This window comes from Arachis ipaensis, chromosome B3, assembly GCF_059453495.1.
Source record: "Arachis ipaensis isolate K30076 ecotype BB chromosome B3, ASM5945349v1, whole genome shotgun sequence".
In the NCBI taxonomy this organism is placed as follows: Eukaryota; Viridiplantae; Streptophyta; class Magnoliopsida; order Fabales; family Fabaceae; genus Arachis; species Arachis ipaensis.
The window spans coordinates 137,998,062-138,020,890 of NC_142438.1; the positions used below are offsets into that span (position 1 = coordinate 137,998,062).

Consider the following 22,829-nt stretch of genomic DNA (forward strand, 5'->3'; position numbering starts at 1 on the left):
CAAACTTATGAGTTATGATAACTATAAAGATTAATGAATCATATTCTTGATTCATTGAAATTTTTAATATTTTGAGTTTAATGTATAAAACATTTGATATAAATATTTAATTATGTATAATGATATCAATTAAAATAATATATTTACTCTATAAATAATCAGTTAAAAGAACATACTTAAATACTTAATTAACGAATGTATCAGATTAATTAAACTATTAATCTTTGTTTTCTTTCTATTTTTGCTGATTAATTCTGTCTTAATTTTCATTAAACTTCTGATTTATCAGTCAATGCATTAGATAAAATTTTCAATTTTATTTTTATTATTTACTTTGAATGTGCTAAATTAGTTTTAAATCTATATGTTGAATTTTGTAATTTATGAAAAATTAGTTATTTCTTAAAAATGAATTGTGATTTGCGAAACGTCAATTGAGCCAGCGCGAAAAGTAGCCGACATATGCATTTGCAATAGCAGTCCGTCATTGTCCCTATATCAAAAGTTTTGACATATCTATGCACACAAATGACACAATAATATGTCGATTTTTTTCATCAATAAAAATCTAATTAAATAAGTTTAATACTTTAGTCTGTATTTAGTTTTAAAAATATGATAAGATCATATATTAAAAATAAGATACAAAAAATAGTATTTTTATATTTTATTTAGTAATAAATTAAAATAAATTATAAAAATTTAATTTATTTTTGTTTTTTTATTTAAAAAAGTTAAAAAATATATAATAATAATTATTATAATAAAAATTTAACAAAAATAATAAAAAATTATATTTTTATTAATATTTTTATATCATTTTTATTAAAATAAATATAAAATACATTAATTTAATATTTCTAAACATAAAATTTTATTTATATTTTATTTACCAAACACAATTTTATGTTTTAATATTCTTTGTCTATAAACAAATATAGTCTTAGATGTCACCTAAAAAATTGTATAAATATTAGGAAATACTCGAACCATATTTTTTTAAAATGGAAAAGTATGAGGAGCCAATAAAATATTTGTACAATGAAATAATGAATATAATGGAAGTTTAGGGAGTATTAGAGATATAACTATTAATGTTACCTTTTTCTATCAGCTTAAACTTTGGGATGAATGGTTGTATGACATGATATTAGAGTTCTAGATTCAAAAGTTCAAGAGTGAACCCCAAAATCAACTTAAATTTTTGGAATAAGTAATTTCATGACATGAGATGTTTATTATCCTGATACTTGGATTTGTTAACTCATAACCCATACTCTTTTAAAATATGTTTCTAATCTTATATTAGATGTACCAAACTTTTGTCTATAAATAATAATAAGAAAATGAAGCACTAATTAAGTATATGGATCGGATAATGGAATAGTGTTTTTTAGAAATTTAAAAAGTATGTATTGATGAAACTTTTTTAAGAGTAAAATAATAATTAAGAATTTATGTATTAAAATAGAGATCAAAATATAATGGCTATCCACTGAGCTAAAGAGCTAATGACTAATCCACCATCCCCATTCCACACACAAATGTTGTCTCTTTATTATTAGTTTATTCTGTTTTAATCTCTCACGCGCAACAAAGACAATAATGGTTTTGGTTTTGCAATCTCCAATTCGGGAGGAAGAGTAATTAGATATGTTAGAAACTTAAGAGTCTAGTGTTTGAAGTTTTATAATATTCAAAATAGGTAACAACTAAGCAAATATGCCATACCAACATAATATATGTGATTTCCTGTATCTTACAATCATACACTGTATGATTAATTATATGTTATGTCCCACGGAGTACCCTATTCTTATATATAACGGATAATCAATAATTAATGTGATAACAAATAATTAATTATTTACTGAGTGATACTGATGATATGACCACAATATATAATTAGATCGCATGATTAAATAGTAAAGCCAACTCAACCCAATAGATCATATCAATAATATGTTCGTGTATTTCAAGTGGTTGCAATAATGATCAAAGATAAAATTATTCGTTTAGCATTTCCGGCTCCATGCATGTGATGTGTTCCTCCAATCCTGCTTGGTCGGAGAAAAGCAAAAGGAATTTTTTTTCCCCTTTTAGTTTTAAATAAAGGAAAATATATATATACACCGATATAATGGTTTTTGACCCTTTTTTTTCTTTTGTCAAAAGCAAAAATAAAAATAAAATACGGCTTTTTTTTGTCTGGCTAGGCAAAGGACTGGCGTTTTTCTTTGACAAAAATTGAAGAATCCTTCCATTCTCATTTCTGAGTTCTTAGTCTTACACATGTAAGCAACTTCTATTGACAATAATATAATGAAAAAAAATCTATAATATAAATGAATTTAGATATTCTAAAATAAAAATATTAATAAAATAATAAAATAAAAAATTAATTATTATTAATTTTATAAAATATGTATTTTTCTATTTTAATTTAAGAGTGATTAATTTTTTATTTTATTATTTTATTATTATTTTTATTTTAGAGTTTAGAGCATCTTGATTCTACAAAGTAGATATCCAAAAATATAAACACATATGGGACTTATGTGAAGGGACTATTATGGTAGACATAAAACTATTTATTCTAAAAGGTTAAGTTAGTAAAAAAAAACATAAATAGTTATAGTTATTTTTTGAATTTGTTTGATTTTTATGTCGATTTTTTTTTTTTTGAACAAGTACTGTGATACTATATGATAAAATTACTTATTCCAAAAAATTAAACCGATAGGAGTAACCAACATAAATTGCCTAAATCAGAATTATGTGATATCCACTGTAGTGACCCAAGTTTTTGCATATACTATTTAACTAAAATACCAATAAAACTTAATTAATATTAATTTAAAAAATAATTACATTTAAACAAAACGCATATATAAATTCTAGCATTTTGGTTTAATCGTCTCTCTTAAAGAAAATCAAGTATATCCTCTTGCTTTTATTATTGTAGATGTTGGAAAAGATTAAGGTAGTTAATGTTTTTTTTGTTATAGTCAAATTTATCTCTTAATTTTGTTTGAAAATTAATATTTTAAATAAAACGTTTACAAAATTAATTATTATTATTATTTAAAAATGTTTTAACAAAAATTTATATTATTTCAAAATAATAAAATTAAAATATCCTTTAAAAAAAAATTCACATTATCTGTATTCGGTAAAAAAACACTATAAGTATGTAGTATCTCATTGATATGATTGAATCACGGCTCATATTGCATGGCCATATATACATAGATATGTAAAACATTAGCATGGGAGGCAGGGATATATAAGTGATTAAAAAATAACGTTAGATGATATCTGAGAATCATTATATCTGAGAATCATTAGGTGATTTGATTGATTTAACTAAATTTTCATCTAACGACAACTTCACGTGAAGTGGATTTCACTTGAGTTTTCACCTTTTTAAATACTCAAATTAAAATATAAGTAATTTTTTATTTTAAATTAGTTCATATTTTACCAAATAAAATAATATTTGTTACAAGACGAAGCAGGAACGCAGCATCTGATTAAAAAGCAGATTCTTCATTATTTTTACGCTTTATGCTATATTCGTTTTTCCCCCAATAATAAAGAGACAAACACGGTCGTAACTGAAAATCAGTGAGGGTATGGCTTCGGAAGTGAAGAGGCAAAGAGACCACGAAGAAGAAGAAGAAGAAGAAGAGAACGCTGTCTCTGTCTCCGATGGAATTGGAATATCATCCCTCATTCAAGGCTGGTTCTCCGAAATTAGTCCAATGTGGCCTGGTTCGTTCTTTTCTTTTAATGGATTCCAATTTGGTCTGCTTAATTTTGATGCATGGTTTTGTTCTGATTGACTAGTTGATCAAATTTTGTTTCATGATGCATCTTGCAGTAACAAAATTATACACTTTTGGCCATAATTGTTACAAATCCAGTGCTTTAGGTAGAAATATATTTGTTGTAGGTAGAAACAGAATCGGTTTTATCTTTGTTTTCTGCAACTAAAACTACTTTTGCTTTTGTGATACACTCACAAAATCAAATATGGTTGTACATTCTGCAGGAGAAGCACACTCATTGAAAGTGGAAAAAGTTTTGTTTCAAGGCAAGTCTGAATACCAGAATGTCATGGTGTTCCAGGTACATGAGGCTCCACCAATCAGCCTCAAAGTTACTATTACATTCGCTCCGCGAGCTTTTTCGTTGTCCTGGTTATGCTGTCAATGCAATTCTATAATGTCCTTTGCAGTCATCATCATATGGAAAGGTTCTTGTTTTGGATGGAGTCATACAGCTCACTGAAAGGGACGAATGTGCCTACCAAGAAATGATCACTCATCTCCCTCTTTGCTCTATTCCAAATCCTAAAAAGGTTTCTCCATATTTATATGCTTCCATGATTTTTTTTTTTATTTTTTTGGTATATGTCTATGTTGCATGTTCAGCAAACAAAATTTGTGGTTTTTTACTGCCTCTAATTGTATTTAATGTTAGGTCTTGGTTATTGGTGGAGGAGATGGAGGGGTCTTGAGAGAAGTATCACGCCATTCATCAGTTGAAAAGATAGACATTTGCGAAATTGACAAGATGGTTGTTGATGTAAGCAACACAGTTATACTCAGTTCTTTTCCTATTTCTCTAAAACAAGTATGAAGTACACTTTCTAGATTTTTTTTCCCAAGCAAGAAGGAACAGAACAGCAATAACCACCTTAAGGGTGGATTTGGTGATTGTTGATCTATTCCCTTCTGTCTGTCTGTCTAGGAATAAAGATGTACTATATGTACATTCACTCAATAATTCATCTTATGCAGGTCTCCAAGCAATTCTTCCCTGATGTAGCCATAGGTTTTGATGATCCCCGTGTGTCACTTCATATTGGGGATGGTATGATCATCAATTCTAATTTGTCCCTTCAGTGTTTTACTCTTGGGAATTAAGTTATCTCATGCTGGCTCTTCTGTTGATGGTTCTAGGAGTTGCATTCTTGAAGGAAGCTCCAGAAGGAACTTATGATGCAGTTATAGTTGATTCATCTGACCCTATTGGTATGCAGCATATGTAATGCACTTGAGTATAGCTTTTTTGTTACTCTGTTTTGTTTGCCACTTAAATTGTTTCGTTTTGTTAAAGAGAGGTTACTTTCTGTATTCTCAAGGTCCTGCTCAAGAGCTTTTTGAGAAGCCCTTTTTCGAGTTGGTTGCAAAGGCTCTTCGGCCAGGAGGAGTTGTAAGTACTCAGGCAGAAAGTATATGGCTTCATATGGACATAATTGAGGGCATTGTCACCAATTGTAGCCAGACTTTCAAAGGCTCCGTCAACTATGCTTGGACCACAGTTCCTACATACCCAAGGTATGCGTCTATTTACAAAATTCTTTTGCTCATCTTTCCTTTTCAAATTCTGCAATATATGCCCCCCTATGCGATTACATCTTGTTCAGGTTTGAATTGTGATAGTTCCCCCATAGTTCTTTTATCTTTTTGTCTTTAGGCTCTTTACAATGTTTTGTGATTTAATCTGTTTTCTGTATAGAGATAGCGAGACTGGATAATCCATTTTTATGGTTCTTTTGTTTTGTTGTTTTATTTCATTTCAGCGGAATAATTGGTTTTATGCTTTGCTCAACTGAGGGACCACCTGTGGATTTCAAGCATCCAGTGAATCCCATAGATGAAAAAGAGTTTCAGAAGTCAGTAAGACCAATGAAATTTTACAACTCTGAGGTAAGCTTAAAACTCAATTATTTGGAGTTAAAATGATCCATACCGTATAACTATTTTGGATCATTGTTTTGCTATACTAGTTCCAAATTTCGTTTATCCTTAGCTCCTTGCAATATTACTAATACTTTCTGTTTGCAGATTCATACAGCATCTTTCTGTTTGCCATCTTTTGCTAGGAGGAAGCTTGTTTCCAAAGCAAAATGAGAAGATAAATACTACAAGTTCGGCGTTCAACTTTACTAGATAGAATAAACTCGACATTGAAGAGTTATATTATTTATGGAAATTGGTTATTAATTATATGATAACTAGTTGATGGATTCAACTATCAGTTACTTTTCCACATAAAATATTTTAGTTTCTTGTTTGACGTATGTTTTAAATTTAACTATTTAAGGCCACTATAGATGTTTGAATCAATAAAACAAGACGAAAATAAACTTGAAAAACTATGACATGAACAAATCTCTGTCAACACTCGTTCGTGTTAGTATATAAATAAGAAATAGTATTTACCATTTAGTTACTATTCTCCAATTAAAATACACCTAATGACGTTACCACTCTAACTTGGAAAAAAAAAGGGATAAAGAATAGCAATTATCCTTCAAGTTATAATGCATGCTTTAAATTCGGCTTGCTTGAAAAAACTAAAGCAGGTCAGAGAAAGAATTCTAATTGTTAGTATTAGTATTTAATTGCTAGTATGTATCAACAGAACAGCAGAAAATTATCATTATATTACAGCAAAGTAGTATGGCAAAACAACTAAACTTCACAAGTTCACAATAGTCAAATAGGCAAGCCAACAGACAGTAAATTCCTCAAGATCAACCATCCAATGCAATCAATGCTGTCAATCTAAGCGGAGTTCTTCATACACTTGATCAAGTGCTGAAGACTAAAAGAAAACCCCAGATAGCAGATACGAGACAATTAGGCACGAGGATCCCGGGAGCCGAAGATGACAGACACATTCAGATGCAAGTAAAAAATCATCAACCGAGATGGAATGACACAGTCAGAAAGTGGACAATCAAAGACACATGGCGCTTGGCGCATGCTGGCTTGCTGGGGATAGAGCACCCAAAATAGTCTTGCACACAACCAAGATGCTGACCATTGCAATCCCAATCGTGTAGCATGCAGACCATAAACCATTAAAAGAAACAGTCATAGAGCAGACAATGAGAAGCAGCCCATCAATTTAACACATGATAGCGAGCAGTAGACACTAGATGTATAGCTAGTCACTAAATAGGAACCGATTTGAGTCAATTTCATGACGATGCAGGATGGAAATAACTAAATTCTATCCACAATCACCAAAGAGTTCACCAATTCAAAGGAGGATGCATCTGCAGCATTCCTGTCCTGAACAGAACTAAAAGGTCCTATGCAACCAACTTGTTGCACTTTTATTCAGCTTATATACCGAAGCAACAACATGAGACGATTGTGAAGCAGAGAAGCAGACAAGAAGATGGAGTAAGTGGCAAAATGATGCTGTTATGGCCGATAATCAACCTCAAAACAAAGAAACACAAGACATTTAGGTAACTTTTATGAAATATTAAATATTAACATAGTCATTTAGTAAGACTACCAGCGAACAATTAACATGCAATATAAAGTAAGGAAGACTGAAGTGACCTTCAAGGTTCAATGATTCAAGTGTGACAGCCCACGCAAAAAAGTGTCCCCAGGGCACCCTTTTGTGGCAACAACACTATGCAAAAGCCATAAAAATCCAAGAGTTTATCAATACCCATTACCATTGTCATGACATCAACATAACTAACATGTCGGCAGTGTGCTCAGTCAATCCTAGGGGAACTACATTATAGCACAGCGTTCCATAATGATCATTCAGCACTTGATCCATTCACATCCGATCTCAATCTCTGAAAGCAAGATATCAGAAGAATCCAAATTAACAAGGGTAACAAGATCTCATGTCTATTATTTAACTTACGTCATTCATGACAACTTAATTAAACATAGTAAAGCATACGGCATACCCATTGGCATAAGGTGAATCACGGCGGGCATGTCGGTATGGAGGGGACCTGCTGTAGCTGCGACCCCGATAAGGAGGTGATATGCTACGTCTCTTTGGAGATCTTCTCCCACGAGGACTAACACTCCTAATAAAATGAAGCAAATTCATTGGATTAATATCAAGTTCTGGCTTTCATGAATCATCCAAATGCAACAAAACAATGAGAAGAAAAGAATATATCCAAAGCATGCTATAGGATGGTTCAAAGACAAGGCTGGTTAGTCAATTTACAAACTTCATTTTACCATATCATGTTGCTTTCTAACACAGCAAACAATAGTTCACTATTGTGCAATCAGAGTAAATAAATCATAAAGAAAATGCAAGCTAAAAGGCATAGAAATTTGAAAATTTATTTGAAATGCATAGCATTCTAGTTCATATTTGGCATGTCAGTCAACAACACACCTGCGGCCATACCCATAACTTGGACTTCTGCGACGCCTATAATAAGGACTTGGACTTCGCCTCCTTCCACTACCCAGGCCACGTGAACCAACGCGCAAGCGACACTCTCTTGCAAAATGTCCAGGTTCACCACATTCATAACATTTAAGGTCATCACTTCCACGCCCACGCCCACCACGGCCTCCTCCCTTAGAATTATGAGAAAGCTCTACACGCCACCCATTTTTCCCTACGTGAGATTAAAAAAATAGCATTAATAAAATTTTAAATGAAGCAAAGCAAAAGATTTGGCTTCTCTAAAAGTTTGGCACTTTAACCAGTGAAGTGTATCATCTCAACTATTTATGAGAAAACACAGTTTACGAACCAATAATGACAAATTGAATTAACAGGGAAATAAACTGACCATCCAAGGCATGAATTGCGTCAAGTGCATCCCTCCTATCATCAAACTCGATGAATGCATATCCGGGCGGTCTACGAGCAACCCAGACACTGCATCAAATTTAACATATTTATTGCCAATAGAAATGTAAAAGAAACCATGAATATATAACAAGACTCGTGAACCATTGAAAAAAAAACGCAGGTTTAGAAGCATTACTAGCACAAACAAATAACAAACACAGATACAAACTATTATCTCGAAATAGACAAAAACTGATGAGTTCAGCTGCCAAAGAGAACAGTGAACTTCACAAAATACATATCTTCAATTGGAATTACTAGAAAAATAAAATAATAAAAAAGAATATTATTATCAGTAAAACAAAAAAGAACCTTTTATTTACGGGATTTTTGCTTTTTTAAAAAAGATAAATTGTTGGTATAAATTTTGCAACATATATACTCGTTTTATGAACAAAATAACCACTTAATTTATGTCAGAAACTGTTAATTTGGTTACTACTCCTTTTACACGAGTTTGAATTTGGTAACCAACATAAGTGATTTTCATTGGGAAAAAAAAAATAAAAGGAAATAACTTTGAAGAGAATTTACCTCCGAAGAACACCAAATAAACGAAATTCATCTTCGAGATCCCTCTCAGACACACGAGGGTCCAGATTCCCAATATAGACCCGAGCCATCGTCAATAAAATCAGAACCACCCTACAGGACCGAAAAAAGCTTAGATGGAGGAACAGATAGTTCGAGAAGTGAACGTGAAAATCAATTATCCTTACAGAGAAAGAAGAATACCGAGGATGAAATCAAAGCTTAGCTGAAAGTGTAACGAATCTTCTGGATGATCGGAAAGGGAAATCGTAGAGCTCTAAAACCCTAAAACCTTTTTATTTTGCGTATTTTTTGCACCTTTACGCTGTCGTTTCGGGCTGATTTTATTTGGTCAAAGTTTCGGGCAAATATAGGCCTACAATTTGGGCTCATCGTATCCCAAAATGGGAGAAAAGATAATGAGATCTTATGTATACCTGAAAAATCTATTCCCCCACCCCCCACCCCCAAAAAAATATATACATAAAAAAAGTGTGATTTTATATCTCACAAATAAGAACTAAATATATATCTATTTAATTTTAATTTAGTATTAATTTTATATTTTTACTCGACAAGTTAAAAATTAATTTAACATTAATCTAATCTCTACTTACAAATTTTGTTGTTGGTCAATAAATTATTATATATATAAGTTAAAATTCAAACTTTTAACATTTATTTAAACAGACAAGTCAGCTGATTTCAACATAAAACCACCACACTAGCCTGCATTGCTTCCTGATTTCCTCATGATCTTCTCTTTATCTCTTCTTCTTCTGTCATCTGGTTACACTTTGGTTCTCTCATTTGTTAGTGTTCTACTCCTTTTCTTGGCGATGATCTCTCCTTTGGTCCAAGTACATTGCTAATTCAAATGGTCAATTTCACCGACGATCAAAGTTTCATATTTTTATGCCATTCACAACTTCTTCCAATGCACCTGTACTAGTAATCTCCTCGTTGTAAACTTTCCACACAATTTCAAAAGGTCCATCTCTCTAACACCCAACTCACTTTTTTTTCAACCTCTATTCTCTCCACAATCGTTGCATCCAGATTTTTCCCACACCTCTAACATGATGAAATTTCTAGTTGACATTTAAAACCAAAACAACTATCTACAACACCATGTAATATATTATATTCATTATATCTTTGTTTCGTGTTGATAAATCTTCAAAAATTTCGCCGACCATAAACAATTCATTGACCATTTGTAGTTCTATAGAAGTAATTTTCAATTAAGAATAAATCTCAAAAAATACATTTTAATTATCTTGACGTTGACATAATTTTTTTTGAATTTTTGTTAATAATAAAAAATGCACTCAAATAATTAAAAAACGTATTAAAAATATCTAGTCGTGATCAAAGATTTGTACCGTTAACAAAAAAACCATGACATGACTCATTTGTTAATGTTAGAGTTTCACTTATTATATAAGAAGTTCCATTTATCACATCATTCTTTTTGAAAATTTGTAAATGGCTTAAAAAAAGAGAGTTGAATCTATGACCTTCTTTTTTAATTTCTTTTGTTTTTTGCTTCTGATTAAAACTTAGTTGCTATTAAGTCTGTTAAGTTGAAATTTTAGGCGATAATTTTATTTTATCTTTTCATGATGTGATCAAGAATAGAACAACTCTTTACTTTTGAATAGTTATGATTTCTATGAAATAGGCAATATAGGAGACACTTTTATTTTGTCTCATATCAAAAGAAAATAGAAGAAGAATAGAGAAGAAAAAATCACACTATCTTGGTTTAGTCACCATGTGTAATGTAACCTACATCCAATCTTTTCCACAATAGTGGTGAAATTTTCACTATCATTCACAATGATTACAAATACCAATTTTTTTAGGATTCAACTTAATCTTATCTGGGACAAACTCAACTTTTATCCAAGTTATATTTGGCTAGGTTCACTTCCTAGATTTGCAACCACTAAGTACTCACCCACCTTAACAAAGGAATCCCCTCAAAATCATGTGTACAAAACAAAAAAATATATAAAAGAGTTTTGACATAATTTTCTGACTTTTTCTTAATAACTATCTTTGTCTTTTCTCTTGATGGTTTTTACGAATATCTCACTTAATGACTTTTTCATTGAAAATAAACAAAGAAAATGAACATTGAAAAACAAAAAATTTAATATAAACTCATTAAGGAGAAGAAAAGTTAGCTTGAAATTAAATAAATTCATGTGTAATCTTCAAAAATTACAATAATTTCTTTATTTATATATACGTATGTATTAATTTTGTTAAATAATTCTAAGTATTTCCTTATTTATACATATATATTAATTATACATAAAAATATTTAAATCATATATATTAAATATTTTTTTGTTATAAATATTTTCTTTTATATATATATTGTTCCACAATACGTGCAATAAGCTTTTATGTTTGATATCGATATATAGTCTCCAATCCCAGCCCCATTTATACGCAAATTGTATATAATTTTTTTAATAGAGAAATTTTAATTTTTAATGGAGATACTTGCTACAATTAAATAAAAATTATGTTATTATCTTTTATTAAATTTTATGATTAATTCAATGGAGATAATTGGTCAGTGTTCCAAGGGTTACCTGAAACTGGAGGTCGATCTCGGACGAGATCTTCTGTACTGGTCGGAGATAACGTGTCCAGCTGGCTGATGGCGGCCGGAGCTGTTGTATCCGACTTGCTGGACTTACAGCACTGCTGATCCTTGGTCACCGGAGGGTGGGGGGTACCTGCAAGAGACTCCGATGCTTAAGTTAGTACGGGTATTAAGCAGGTTTTATGTAGAATCAGAGTATGAGTTATACCTGGGTACTCCAGTGTATTTATAGTAGTGTGGGCTGACCTTTCTAATAAGATAAGTTAGTTATCTTGTCTTATCTTATCTTATTTCAAGTGAAGTCAGCTTATCTTCAAGGGAACCGCCTTTATCTCTATAGGCTTGAATTGCCTTTGGATTTGGGTCGTGTTCCTCTATTTGGGCCCTTTATTGGACTTTTTCTGTTGATTTGGCCGATCTCTTTAAGAAGAGATCGGATAGTCAAACCTGAAGAGGTCGGTCGCCGTGTCGCTAAACATCCCGGATCGGACAGCTCGATCCAGGGTATGAACAGTGCCCCTGCTTGAGCTCGATCTTCTGCTTTGAGGTCAAGTTTTTTGACTTCGAACTTCTTATAGCGAAGCCGAACTCGAGCACTTTTGTCGATTCTTTTCTTTGTAGAGCTTTTTGAATGTAGAACGTTTTTCCTCTAAAAGCGCGCGCTTTTATATCGGCGCTTTGGGAACGTGCGAGGGTTTAATGTTTTCATTAATTTTAACATTAATTACCCCGTTTCCCTTTGGCTCTTTATTTTGATTTTTGAAAACCCAGAAACGGTTTCTCTCCTTCACTCTTTTCGTAACTTCTCCGCAATTTCTTTCTTTGTTCTCTCGCTCTCTGCCTTTCACCCATATTTCTGCTTTTCTTGCGTTGCGGCTTCGCTCGGCGGTTTTCTGGGCAGCTTCCGTTTCTGCACCTCCATTTTTCTCCTCGAAGCTTCTTTCGCCTCCAGGTTAGTCCCGTTTCGTGCTTTGCTTTTGTCTTTGTGATGAGGTTTTGATTTTGATCCTCCTTTAGAGAAAAGTTTGGACCTTTCTGTTTTCATTGTGTCCTGTTGTTGTTGAAATGTGCGTTTCTGGGAGTTTTCTTTATCTTCTGCATGATCCTTTTTTGCTTTTGTTTTAATGCTTTGCATGTTCTTTGTTGTTCTTGTTCTGATACCGTTTATCCAGAAGAATCCGTATCTGTTTCTTGCTTTATTTGACTGTTGCTTCGCCTGATTCCAAGAAAGTTTGCATTTTTTATGGTTTCTTCTTGGTGTACTTGATGTTTTGGGGATGTTTTCTGTAAGGCAATGTTTTTGAAGACTTTTGTGTTTTATTTTGATGGAAAATGCTTGCTGTTTGAAACCATCTTTTCTTGTTTTGAGAGATGCTGGGGTGCGAGAAGTAGATTTCTACTAGAAACCTTGCTTTATTATTGCCTCCAAAGGATACCCTAGGACTTTTGTTTGAGTCTTGGAGTTCTCTTTTTCTATGTGTTCGCCTGTATCGTATTGAGTTGTTTTCTCCCTTGTCCGAGATGTTTTTAGTAATCCCATCTTCTTTTCTTACTTGTAGGATTAGTTGGCCTCATGTCTTCTCGCAATAATATTGTAGAGATGTCTTCCAGAGTTCCCGAGGGGATGTCCGATTGGCTGGACTCCCTTGTCTTGTTGTGTGTTTCTGTTGTGGATGCTGAATTTTGCACAGAGCTGAGGAAGCGCCATAGGATTTGTGGTAACCGTGCTCGTGAGGGGGATTATGAGCTTGTTGCCCCTGATTCTGATGAGAGAGTTTGTTTTCTGACTTCCATCGAGGGGGAGCGTCCCTTCTTCTATGCTTATGAATACTTCTTTAGCCAATTAAACGTTACTTTTTCTTTTACTGCTTTTGAAACCGACCTGTTGTGGTCATGTAACATTGCTCCGTCCCAGCTTCACCCAAATTCCTGGGGTTTTATCAAAATATTTCAACTGCTTTGCCAAGAATTAGGCATAACACCTTCTGAAACTCTTTTCCTTTATCTTTTCGTCTCGGCCAAGCCCAGAGGTTCCTCCAAAAAGAAAGCTTCCTGGGTCTCTTTCAGATCGGCCCAGGGGCATAAAGTTTTTGCCATGTATGATGAGTCATTTAAAGATTTTAAGAACTATTTCTTCCGAGTTCGTGCTGTTGAGGGGGTCCGCCCCTTTTTTCTTGATGAAAATGATGAGCCCGCTTTTCCTCTAGAGTGGCAAAAGAATGTGAGAGTGCCACGTTATACATGGGAGATGCTTAGTGAGGTTGAGCGGGCCTTTGTAGTTTTTCTTGAAGATCTGTGGGGGAAACCTCCCCATCTGGATACAAAAAGATTCTTGAGTGATCTATCTTTGGTTCGAACTGTTTTGGGTACTGTCTGACTTGTTTTTATACTTGCTTCTGAGCTTTTCTCTTCCTATGTTGTAACTTGTCTTTTGTGGTTGATTCTGTATTTTCAGAGATGTCGAAAAATAATGATTCTATGAAGGCCTACAAGAAGGCGAAGAAGGCCACTGCTGCTCTAAACATCTCGGCCAAGGCGGCCGGAGATGGATCTTCTCAGGTTCCAGTGATACCTCCTGTGCTGAGTTCTCCCGGACTGAGGAAAGCAATTCCTATTCCTCGGGTTCGTCTGGTCGATCCTCCACAATCTTCTGCTGCAGCTTCTGGTACTCCTCCTAGTAAAAAGCAAAAAACAATTGAGCCTTTCAACCTTGATGCTCCTAACTTTGATGCGGTCGAGTTTGTAGATCAACAAATCGACCCTTATGGTGTTCTCCCCATGGACGACGTGTCGTTTCTTCATCATTTTGATTACATAACTCGGAGTAGTATCAAGATGGCCCACATGGGAGCGGTCTTATATCGAACTACTCAAAGTCTTCCTCTCCATGCCACTAAAGCTTTTATGGAGGAGGCCAAACAGGAGTTTGATCGGATGAAAGGCTTGAAGGAGGAGCTTGAGGTGAAGGTGCCCAAGTTGGAAAAAGATTTGGAGAATGAGAAGGCGAGTTCCATCTCTTTGGCGGCTTCTGTGAGGCTGGCCGAAGACACGGCTATGAGACATAAGGATAGTTATGTGACATCTTACCGGGAGGTATTGCGCCTGAGGGAGGAGTTGGAGAATGCCCGAGCTAATTACTCCGAACTTCAAGGTCATCTTGTTGGTAGTGTAACTGCTGCCTATGAGAACCTGAAGGAACAAGTTCGGGTTATTGCTCCCGAGGCCGACCTGACCCTCTTTAGCCTAGATAACGTCGTCAGGGATGGCAAGATTGTCCCTGATGACGAGGATGATGATGACGTTGAACCTCCCCCTGTGTCCTCTGCCAAGGTGTCAATTCCTGCTGTTCCTGCCGAGGTCGACCCTCCCGCTTCCGATCCTGACTGTCAGATCTTAAACCGGGATGATGGTACTATAGATGCTGTTCCTCTCTAGACTCGTCCTCCGTCTCCTCAGACTGATGCTGCTAGAAAGTCTTCTGACCCTTAGCCCATTTATTCTGGATATTTATGTAGTTGGCCCGGCTTGTGGGCTTTTTAAACTTTTTATGTTTTGTTAACTGCTGGTACTTTCTCGTTGCTTGCCTAGCAACTTTTTGTTTTGACCAACAAAAGTAACTTTCCAGCTTTTGAGGTAGATTTTGGTGGCCTTTGAAGCTTTATATCTTTGTAGATTATATCATGCTTTTGCACTTAACTTGGTATTTTTTTGTTTTCTGAGGATGTTGGAACCCTGCTGCTCGTCCTCTTCGGATTTGCTTTATTATTTGTAACTTGGGTCTTTTGAGGTTATGGCTATGTGGGTCCAACTTGTTTTTCGATTTTCTCGCTCTTGCTCGTATTTATGACGATTTATAATCGATTTCTTCAAGTTGGTCCTCCAAGTCGTTTTGTAATCCTCTTTCCTGGATCTTCGTCCGATCTCTTTCAGGATTTGCTTTTATAACTTTTTAGTAGTAGGAGTCCGACTTCGTCATGTCAGTCTCCTTTAAGTTATTTTTGTGGTCCTCCTTTTTGGACCTTCGTCAGGTCTCTTTCAGGGATTACTTTTATAACTTTTTAGTAGTAGGAGTCCGACTTCATTATATCGGTCTCCTTTAAGTTATTTTTGCAAATAATTTTTTAGTAGTAGGAGTCCGACTTCGTTATATCGGTCTCCTTTAAGTTATTTTTGCAAATAACTTTTTAGTAGTAGGAGTCCGACTTCGTTATATCGGTCTCCTTTAAGTTATTTTTGCAAATAACTTTTTAGTAGTAGGAGTCTGACTTCGTTATGTCGGTCCCCTTTAAGTTATGCTTGTAGTCCTCTTTTTTGGACCTTTGTCATGTCTCTTTCAGGGACTACTTGTATAACTTTTTAGTTTTGGGCTGACTTTGTTATGTCGGGCCCTTCTAAGTTAAAGTAATCATCTTTAATAGGGTTGGCTAGACCTCTTTCCAGGGTTTACTTATAACTTGGGTAGACTTGGTCCGACTTCTTAATGTCGGCCAGTCTTTAAGTTATTATTTTAGCAATCCGTAAGACCTCGCAGGTTCTTTTTTAGATCACTTTCGATAACTTCTTACATTTTTCAGTGTTCATCTTTGCCGATTTGTAGAAAGTGGTTGTCATCTCTAGATCGTCCTTTGGGTGAATCGCATTTTCACCTTTATCAGACGGTTATCTTTATCGTGATCGTGCAGTGAAATTATTTTTTCAATTTCTGCCGATCTGTTGCTTTATAATCGGACGATGAATACTTCAGATTAATGCGTCTTGAAATCTTGTAGAATATCTAAAATATATATTTATTCAAAGGAACGTGCAAATATGTACATGTGGGAATTTTTCATCCCTTTATAGCGTTTGTGTCTCAACTTGGTGCCTCATTAAAAAACCTTTTCAGGAAAAAGAGTGCATCCAATGGTGAGATCTTTTACTTTTCTAGCTGTAGTACTTTCTTAAGTTGCAGGCGTGCCATGATCTGGGAAGCTCTCGTCCATCGAGTTCGGACAGTCTGTAGTAGCCCTTCCCGAGTACTTTTACAACTCGGTAGGGTCCTTTCCAGTTTGCTGCCAACTTTCCTTCTCCTGATCGAGTTGTTCCAATATCATTTCGGATTAGGATGAGGTTGTTCTCCGTGAAACTTCTTGGCACTACCTTTTGATTATATCTGGAAGCCATTCGACGTTTTAGTGCTTCTTCCCTGATCCGAGCTCTTTCCTGAATTTCAGGTAGTAGGTCGAGTTCTTCCTTCTGAAGTTGAGAGTTGGCCTTTTCATTGTAGTGGACTACTCTGGGTAACCCTTTCTCGATCTCTACTGGGATCATTGTCTCCACTCCGTATGCTAGTCGAAAGGGTGATTCATTTGTCGTGGAGTGTGGCGTTGTTCGATATGCCCATAGGACTTGCGGAAGTTCTTCGGCCCAAGCTCCCTTTGCATCTTGTAGTCTCCATTTTAACCCAGCCAATATGACTTTGTTGGCAGCTTCGGCCTGTCCATTGGCTTGAGGGTGTTCGACGGAGGTGAAATGGTGCTTTATATTCAAGTCGGCTACTAGTCTCCTGAAGCATGCGTCTGTGAATTGAGTGCCATTGTCTGTGGTGATGGAGTATGGAACTCCGAACCTCGTGACAATGTTCCTGTATAGGAATTTCCGACTTCTTTGAGCAGTGGCGTTGGCTAGGGGCTCTGCCTCTATCCATTTTGTAAAATAGTCTACTCCGACTATGAGGAATTTTACTTGTCCTGATCCCTGGGGAAAGGGTCCGAGAAGATCGAGTCCCCATTTTACAAATGGCCAGGGCGAGGTTACACTGATGAGCTCTTCTGGCGGGGCGATGTGGAAGTTGGCATGTTTCTGACATGGTGGACATGTCTTTACAAATTCTATAGCTTCCTTCTGTAGGGTTGGCCAATAAAATCCCGCTTGGAGTACTTTTTTGGCAAGAGCTCGTGCTCCGAGATGATTGCCGCACATGCCGTCGTGTACTTCTTCTAACACTTCCTTTGTGTTGTTGGTCGGCACACATTTTAGTAGTGGTATTGAGATCCCTCTTTTGTACAGGATGTTGTTTATAATAGTGTAGTACTGTGCCTCCCTTTTTAATATTTTCGCCTCTTTTTCCTCTGTGGGGAGCATCTCTGCTTTGAGGTAGTTAATTATGGGGGTCATCCATTCTTGATCCTGACTTGTGATAGCTAGGATTTTTTCCTCTTCCGATATTGACGGGTTCTGTAGCATTTCCTGGATGAGGCTTCTATTGTTGCCCCCTGGTTTGGTGCTGGCTAGTTTTGAGAGTGCGTCAGCTCGGGCATTTTATTCGCGGGGTATGTAGTAGATTTTATATTCCCCGAGTTGTCCGAGCTGTTCCTTGGTTTTATCCAAATACTTTTTCATTGTGGGATCTTTGGCTTGATAGCTCCTTGTTATCTGCGAGGTAACTACTTGTGAATCGCTGTAAATGTTGAGTTTTTGAGCTCCAACCTCTGTAGCCAGCTTCACACCGGCTAATAACGCTTCGTATTCCACCTGGTTGTTTGAGGCCGGGAACCCGAACTTGAGGGAGAGCTCGACTTGGGTTCCTTGGTTGCTTTCTATTATCACGCCTGCGCCGCTTCCAGTCTTATTTGAAGAACCGTCCACGTAGAGATTCCATTCTGTGGGGGTCTCCAAGGCATCTGTGAATTCTGCGATAAAATCGGCTAGATACTGTGATTTAATGGCCGTCCAAGCTTCATATTGGAGGTCGAATTCTGATAACTTGACTGCCCATTGTAAATTCTGCCTGCTAAATCTGTTTTCTGCAATATTCCTTTTATGGGCTGGTTGGTTCGAACCTTAATGGTGTGAGCCTGGAAGTACGGGCGAAGTCGTCGAGATGTTAGAATGAGAGTATAGGCAAACTTTTCTATTTTCTGGTAGTTCAGCTCGAATCCCTGTAGTGCTTTGCTAATGAAGTAGACGGGTTGTTGCCCTCTTTCGTCTTCTCTGACTAGTGCTGAGGCTATTGCCCGGCTTCCTACTGCGAGATATAGTACGAGTGGTTCTCCTTCTCGTGGTCGAGATAAGATAGGCGGTCGTCCTAAGAACTTCTTGCAGTCCTGGAAGGCTTGTTCGCATTCTGTCGTCCATTCGAACTGTTTTTCCTTCCTTAAAGTAGCATAGAAGGGGAGAGATCTTATCGCTGCCCCTGCTAAGAATCTGGATAGGGCGGCCAATCTCCCGTTGAGTTGCTGTACTTCTTTGACACAGGTCGGGCTCTTCATGTTGAGTATGGCTTGGCATTTATTCGGGTTTGCTTCAATTCCTCTTTGTGTGAGCATGAAACCTAGGAATTTGCCTGCTTCTACCGCAAATGTGCATTTTGCCGGATTAAGTCGCATGTCGTGCTTCCTTATAATGTATCTTCGCTTTGTGTCTTTATCAACATGTCATCCACATAGACTTCCATGATCTTTCCAATGTGGTCTGAGAAGACTTTATTCATCAGCCTTTGATAAGTAGCTCCCGCGTTCTTGAGACCGAAAGGCATTACGATGTAGCAGTAATTTGCTTTTGGCATTAAAAATGAGGTCTTTTCTTGATCTGGTGGATACATTGGGGATTTGGTTGTATCCCGAGTATGCGTCCATAAACGAGAGGTATCTATATCCGGAGGAGGCATCTACCAGAGCGTCGATACTTCGGAATGGGTAAGGATCTTTTGGGCAGGCTTTGTTGAGATCGGTGTAATCGGTACACATTCGCCACTTCCCATTTGATTTTTTCACCAAGACGACGTTGGCTAGCCATAATGGATACTTGACTTCTCTTATGAATCCTGCCTCCAGTAGTGCCTGTACTTGCTCTTCCACCGCTTGGGATCGCTCTGGCCCAAGTTTTCTTCGTTTCTGCTGTACCGGCCGGGATCCCGGATAGACCGCCAACTTGTGGCACATTAGCTTGGGGTCTATACCCGGCATATTTGCGGCTTTCCATGCGAAGAGATCGACATTATCGCGTAAGAATTGTATCAGTAATTCTTTTGAGTCTCCTCTTAGGATCGTTCCGATATTAGTTGTTTTGTCCGAGATGTCTCCGATCTGAACCTTCTCTATCTCGCCTTCCGGCTGCGGACGGAGTTCTCCTCGTCGCTGAACTCCGTCAAGCTCAATTGTATGAAACTCTTCTCCTCTGCCTCTGAGGTTTAGACTTTTGTTATAACAACGGCGTGCCATCTTTTGATCTGCTTTTACCGTGGCTATCCCCTCTGTAGTTGAGAATTTCATGCATAGATGTGAAGTTGAGACTATTGCACCGAGTTGATTGAGTGTTGTCCGACCTATTAGGGCATTGTAGGCTGAACTTACGTCGACCACGATGTAGTCTATCTTGAGGGTCCTGGATTGGTTCCCTTTTCCGAAGGTTGTGTGTAGCGATACGTATCCTAGTAGTTGTACCGGGGTATCTCCTAGTCCGAACAGACTATTCGGGTATGCTCTAAGCTCCTTTTCGTCTAAGCCGAGTTTGTCGAAGGCTGTTTTGAATAAGATATCGGCAGAACTTCCTTAGTCTACTAATGTGCGGTGTAGATTGGCATTTGCCAGTATAATAGTGATGACCATGAGGTCGTCGTGTCCTGAGATGATGCCGGATGCGTCCTCTTTAGTGAATGTTATCGCAGGGATGTCGGGTGCTTCCTCCTTTCCCTCGACATGATATACTTCTTTGAGATATCTTTTTCGGGATGATTTGGAGATCCCGCCTCCTGCGAATCCCCCGTGTATCATGTGGACGTGTCTTTCTGGTGTCCGAGGTGATCGCTCAGCTCGTCCGTCATCTTCGTCCCTTCGTCTCTTTCTTTGGTCATCATCTCGGGTAGCCAGAAAGCGATCTAATCTTCCTTCTCTCACCAATTTTTCTATGATATTCTTTAAGTCGAAGCACTCGTTGGTGGAGTGTCCTCGGACTCGATGGTATTCGCAATACTCCTTCCGGTTTCCTCCTCCTCTTTTGCCTTTAAGTGGCCGTGCTGGGGAAATTTTCTCCGTATGACAGACTTCTTTGTATACGTCGACCAGGGATACCTTGAGAGGAGTGTAATTATGGTATTTTTTTATTTTCTCCCCTTGTCGATCTTCTTTCCTTTTGGATTCCTTGTCTTTGTCTCGATAGGGGGCCCCAGATTTTGAGGTTTCTCCTAGCCAAGCATTCTCTTCCATGTTGATGTATTTTTCTGCTCGCTCCTGTACTTCGTCTAAGGAGGTAGGGTATTTCTTTGATATAGATTGGCTAAAAGGTCCCTCTCGCAGGCCATTGATGAGTCCCATGATGGCGGCCTCTGTTGGTAAACTTTGTATGTCCATGCATGTTTTGTTGAATCTTTCCATGTAGTTGCAGAGACTTTCCCGATCTCCTTGCTTGATCCCCAGTAAACTGGGGGCGTGCTTGGCCTTATCCCTCTGGATGGAGAATCTAGCCAAGAACTTTTTGGCCAGGTCGTCAAATTTTGAGATGGACTTTGGAGGTAAGTTGTCGAACCATCTGATTGCTGTCTTCGTGAGAGTTGTTGGAAAAGCTTTGCAGCGAACGGCATCTAAGGCATCGGTAAGGTACATTCTGCTTCTGAAATTGCTGAGATGATGGTTAGGATCTGTGGTGCCGTCGTACAAAATCATATCCGGGAGTTTGAAGTCTTTTGGAATTTTGGTTTTCATGATTTCCCTTGTGAATGGATCTTGTTCTTTGCGTGACTTTTCCTCAGGAGTAGTCCGAGGGGTTTTTGATTTGAGATCGGCTTCTAATTGCTGTAGTTTTTCTTCCAATTCTCGGCGTCGTCGTATCTCTCTTTGTAGATCCTTTCTGATCTCTTGTTGTTGTTGGGTTTCTTTCTCAAGTTGTTTCAACCGATCTTGAAGCGCCTCTATTGCTCCCGGATTTGATGAATTTTTATCTCCGTTGGATTCTGGGGTATCTTTCAGTGTGGTGTCCGCGTTTTTGTGCGGCGTTCTGTTTTCCAGATCTGAATCGTGGTCGTTGTCATGGCCGTCCGCCATGGTGGTGGGATGACTTCCAGTTTTCCCGGCAACGGCGCCAATGTTCCGAGGGTTACCTGAAACTGGAGGTCGATCTCGGACGAGATCTTCTGTACTGGTCAGAGATAATGTGTCCGGCTGGCTGATGGCGGCCGGAGCTATTGTATCCGACTTGCTGGACTTACAGCACTGCTGATCCTTGGTCACCGGAGGGTGGGGGGTACCTGCAAGAGACTCCGATGCTTAAGTTAGCACGGGTATTAAGCAGGTTTTATGTAGAATCAGAGTATGAGTTATACCTGGGTGCTCCAGTGTATTTATAATAGTGTGGGCTGACCTTTCTGATAAGATAAGTAGTTATCTTGTCTTATCTTATCTTATTTCAAGTGAAGTCAGCTTATCTTCAAGGGAACCGCCTTTATCTCTATAGGCTTGAATTGCCTTTGGATTTGGGTCGTGTTCCTCTATTTGGGCCCTTTATTGGGCTTTTTCTGTTGATTTGGCCAATCCTTTAAGAAGAGATCGGATAGTCGGACCTGAAGAGGTCGGTCGCCGTGTCGCTTAACATCCCGGATTGGACAGCTCGACCCAGGGTATGAACAGTCAGTATATATGTTATATATCTACATTAATTATGTGCCAATATTTTTAGGAAAGAGAGCTAAAAGAAGAGATATATAAATATATAATATTACTGCTATATAGGAAGCAAATATAAATTGCTACGTTTTTTTTTATTATATTATACAACTTAAAGTTATAGTATCATGTTACTATTAATTATAGATACTTGCTACAATTATATCAAATTTAATTATAAATCTAAATAAATAAAATAGATAATAATCAATATTATTTTTTTTACATTCAATATTTACCGTAAATATAAAAAGTAAAATAACTAATGAATAAAAATATGAGTAAAAGATAAAACATAATAATTAAAATTTAATTTGCTAACTAATTAATCTTGTGTCCATACAATATTATTATTATTATTATTATTATTATTATTATTATTA

At 36.8% G+C, this 22,829-nt stretch overlaps 2 protein-coding genes across 5 annotated transcripts; one reads left to right on the plus strand and one right to left on the minus strand.

Moving 5' to 3' along the window:
• Window positions 1-3,562: 3,562 nt before the first annotated feature.
• LOC107631462 (spermidine synthase 1) lies at window positions 3,563-6,166 on the plus strand. The gene is made up of 9 exons (XM_016334922.3): window positions 3,563-3,774; window positions 4,055-4,131; window positions 4,241-4,363; window positions 4,486-4,590; window positions 4,806-4,878; window positions 4,968-5,039; window positions 5,150-5,345; window positions 5,591-5,717; window positions 5,856-6,166. The coding sequence occupies exons 1-9, from the start codon at window positions 3,636-3,638 to the stop codon at window positions 5,919-5,921; spliced, it is 978 nt and encodes a 325-aa protein (XP_016190408.1). The 5' UTR covers window positions 3,563-3,635; the 3' UTR covers window positions 5,922-6,166.
• Window positions 6,167-6,379: 213 nt separating this feature from the next.
• Window positions 6,380-9,592, minus strand: LOC107631461 (serine/arginine-rich splicing factor RSZ21). Of its 4 annotated transcripts, none has more exons than XM_016334918.3 (6): window positions 9,391-9,592; window positions 9,190-9,300; window positions 8,594-8,682; window positions 8,188-8,416; window positions 7,739-7,864; window positions 6,380-7,621 (listed from the first exon to the last, which is right to left on the minus strand). In XM_016334918.3, exons 2-6 carry the CDS (start codon window positions 9,276-9,278, stop codon window positions 7,615-7,617), a joined length of 540 nt encoding a protein of 179 aa, XP_016190404.1. In that variant the 5' UTR covers window positions 9,279-9,300; window positions 9,391-9,592; the 3' UTR covers window positions 6,380-7,614. The 4 variants fall into 4 exon arrangements, with proteins under 4 accessions (XP_016190404.1, XP_016190407.1, XP_088362872.1 ...); XM_016334921.3 differs by having other exon boundaries at window positions 8,200-8,416; window positions 9,391-9,591; XM_088506746.1 differs by having other exon boundaries at window positions 8,200-8,416; window positions 9,375-9,513.
• Window positions 9,593-22,829: the final 13,237 nt, after the last annotated feature.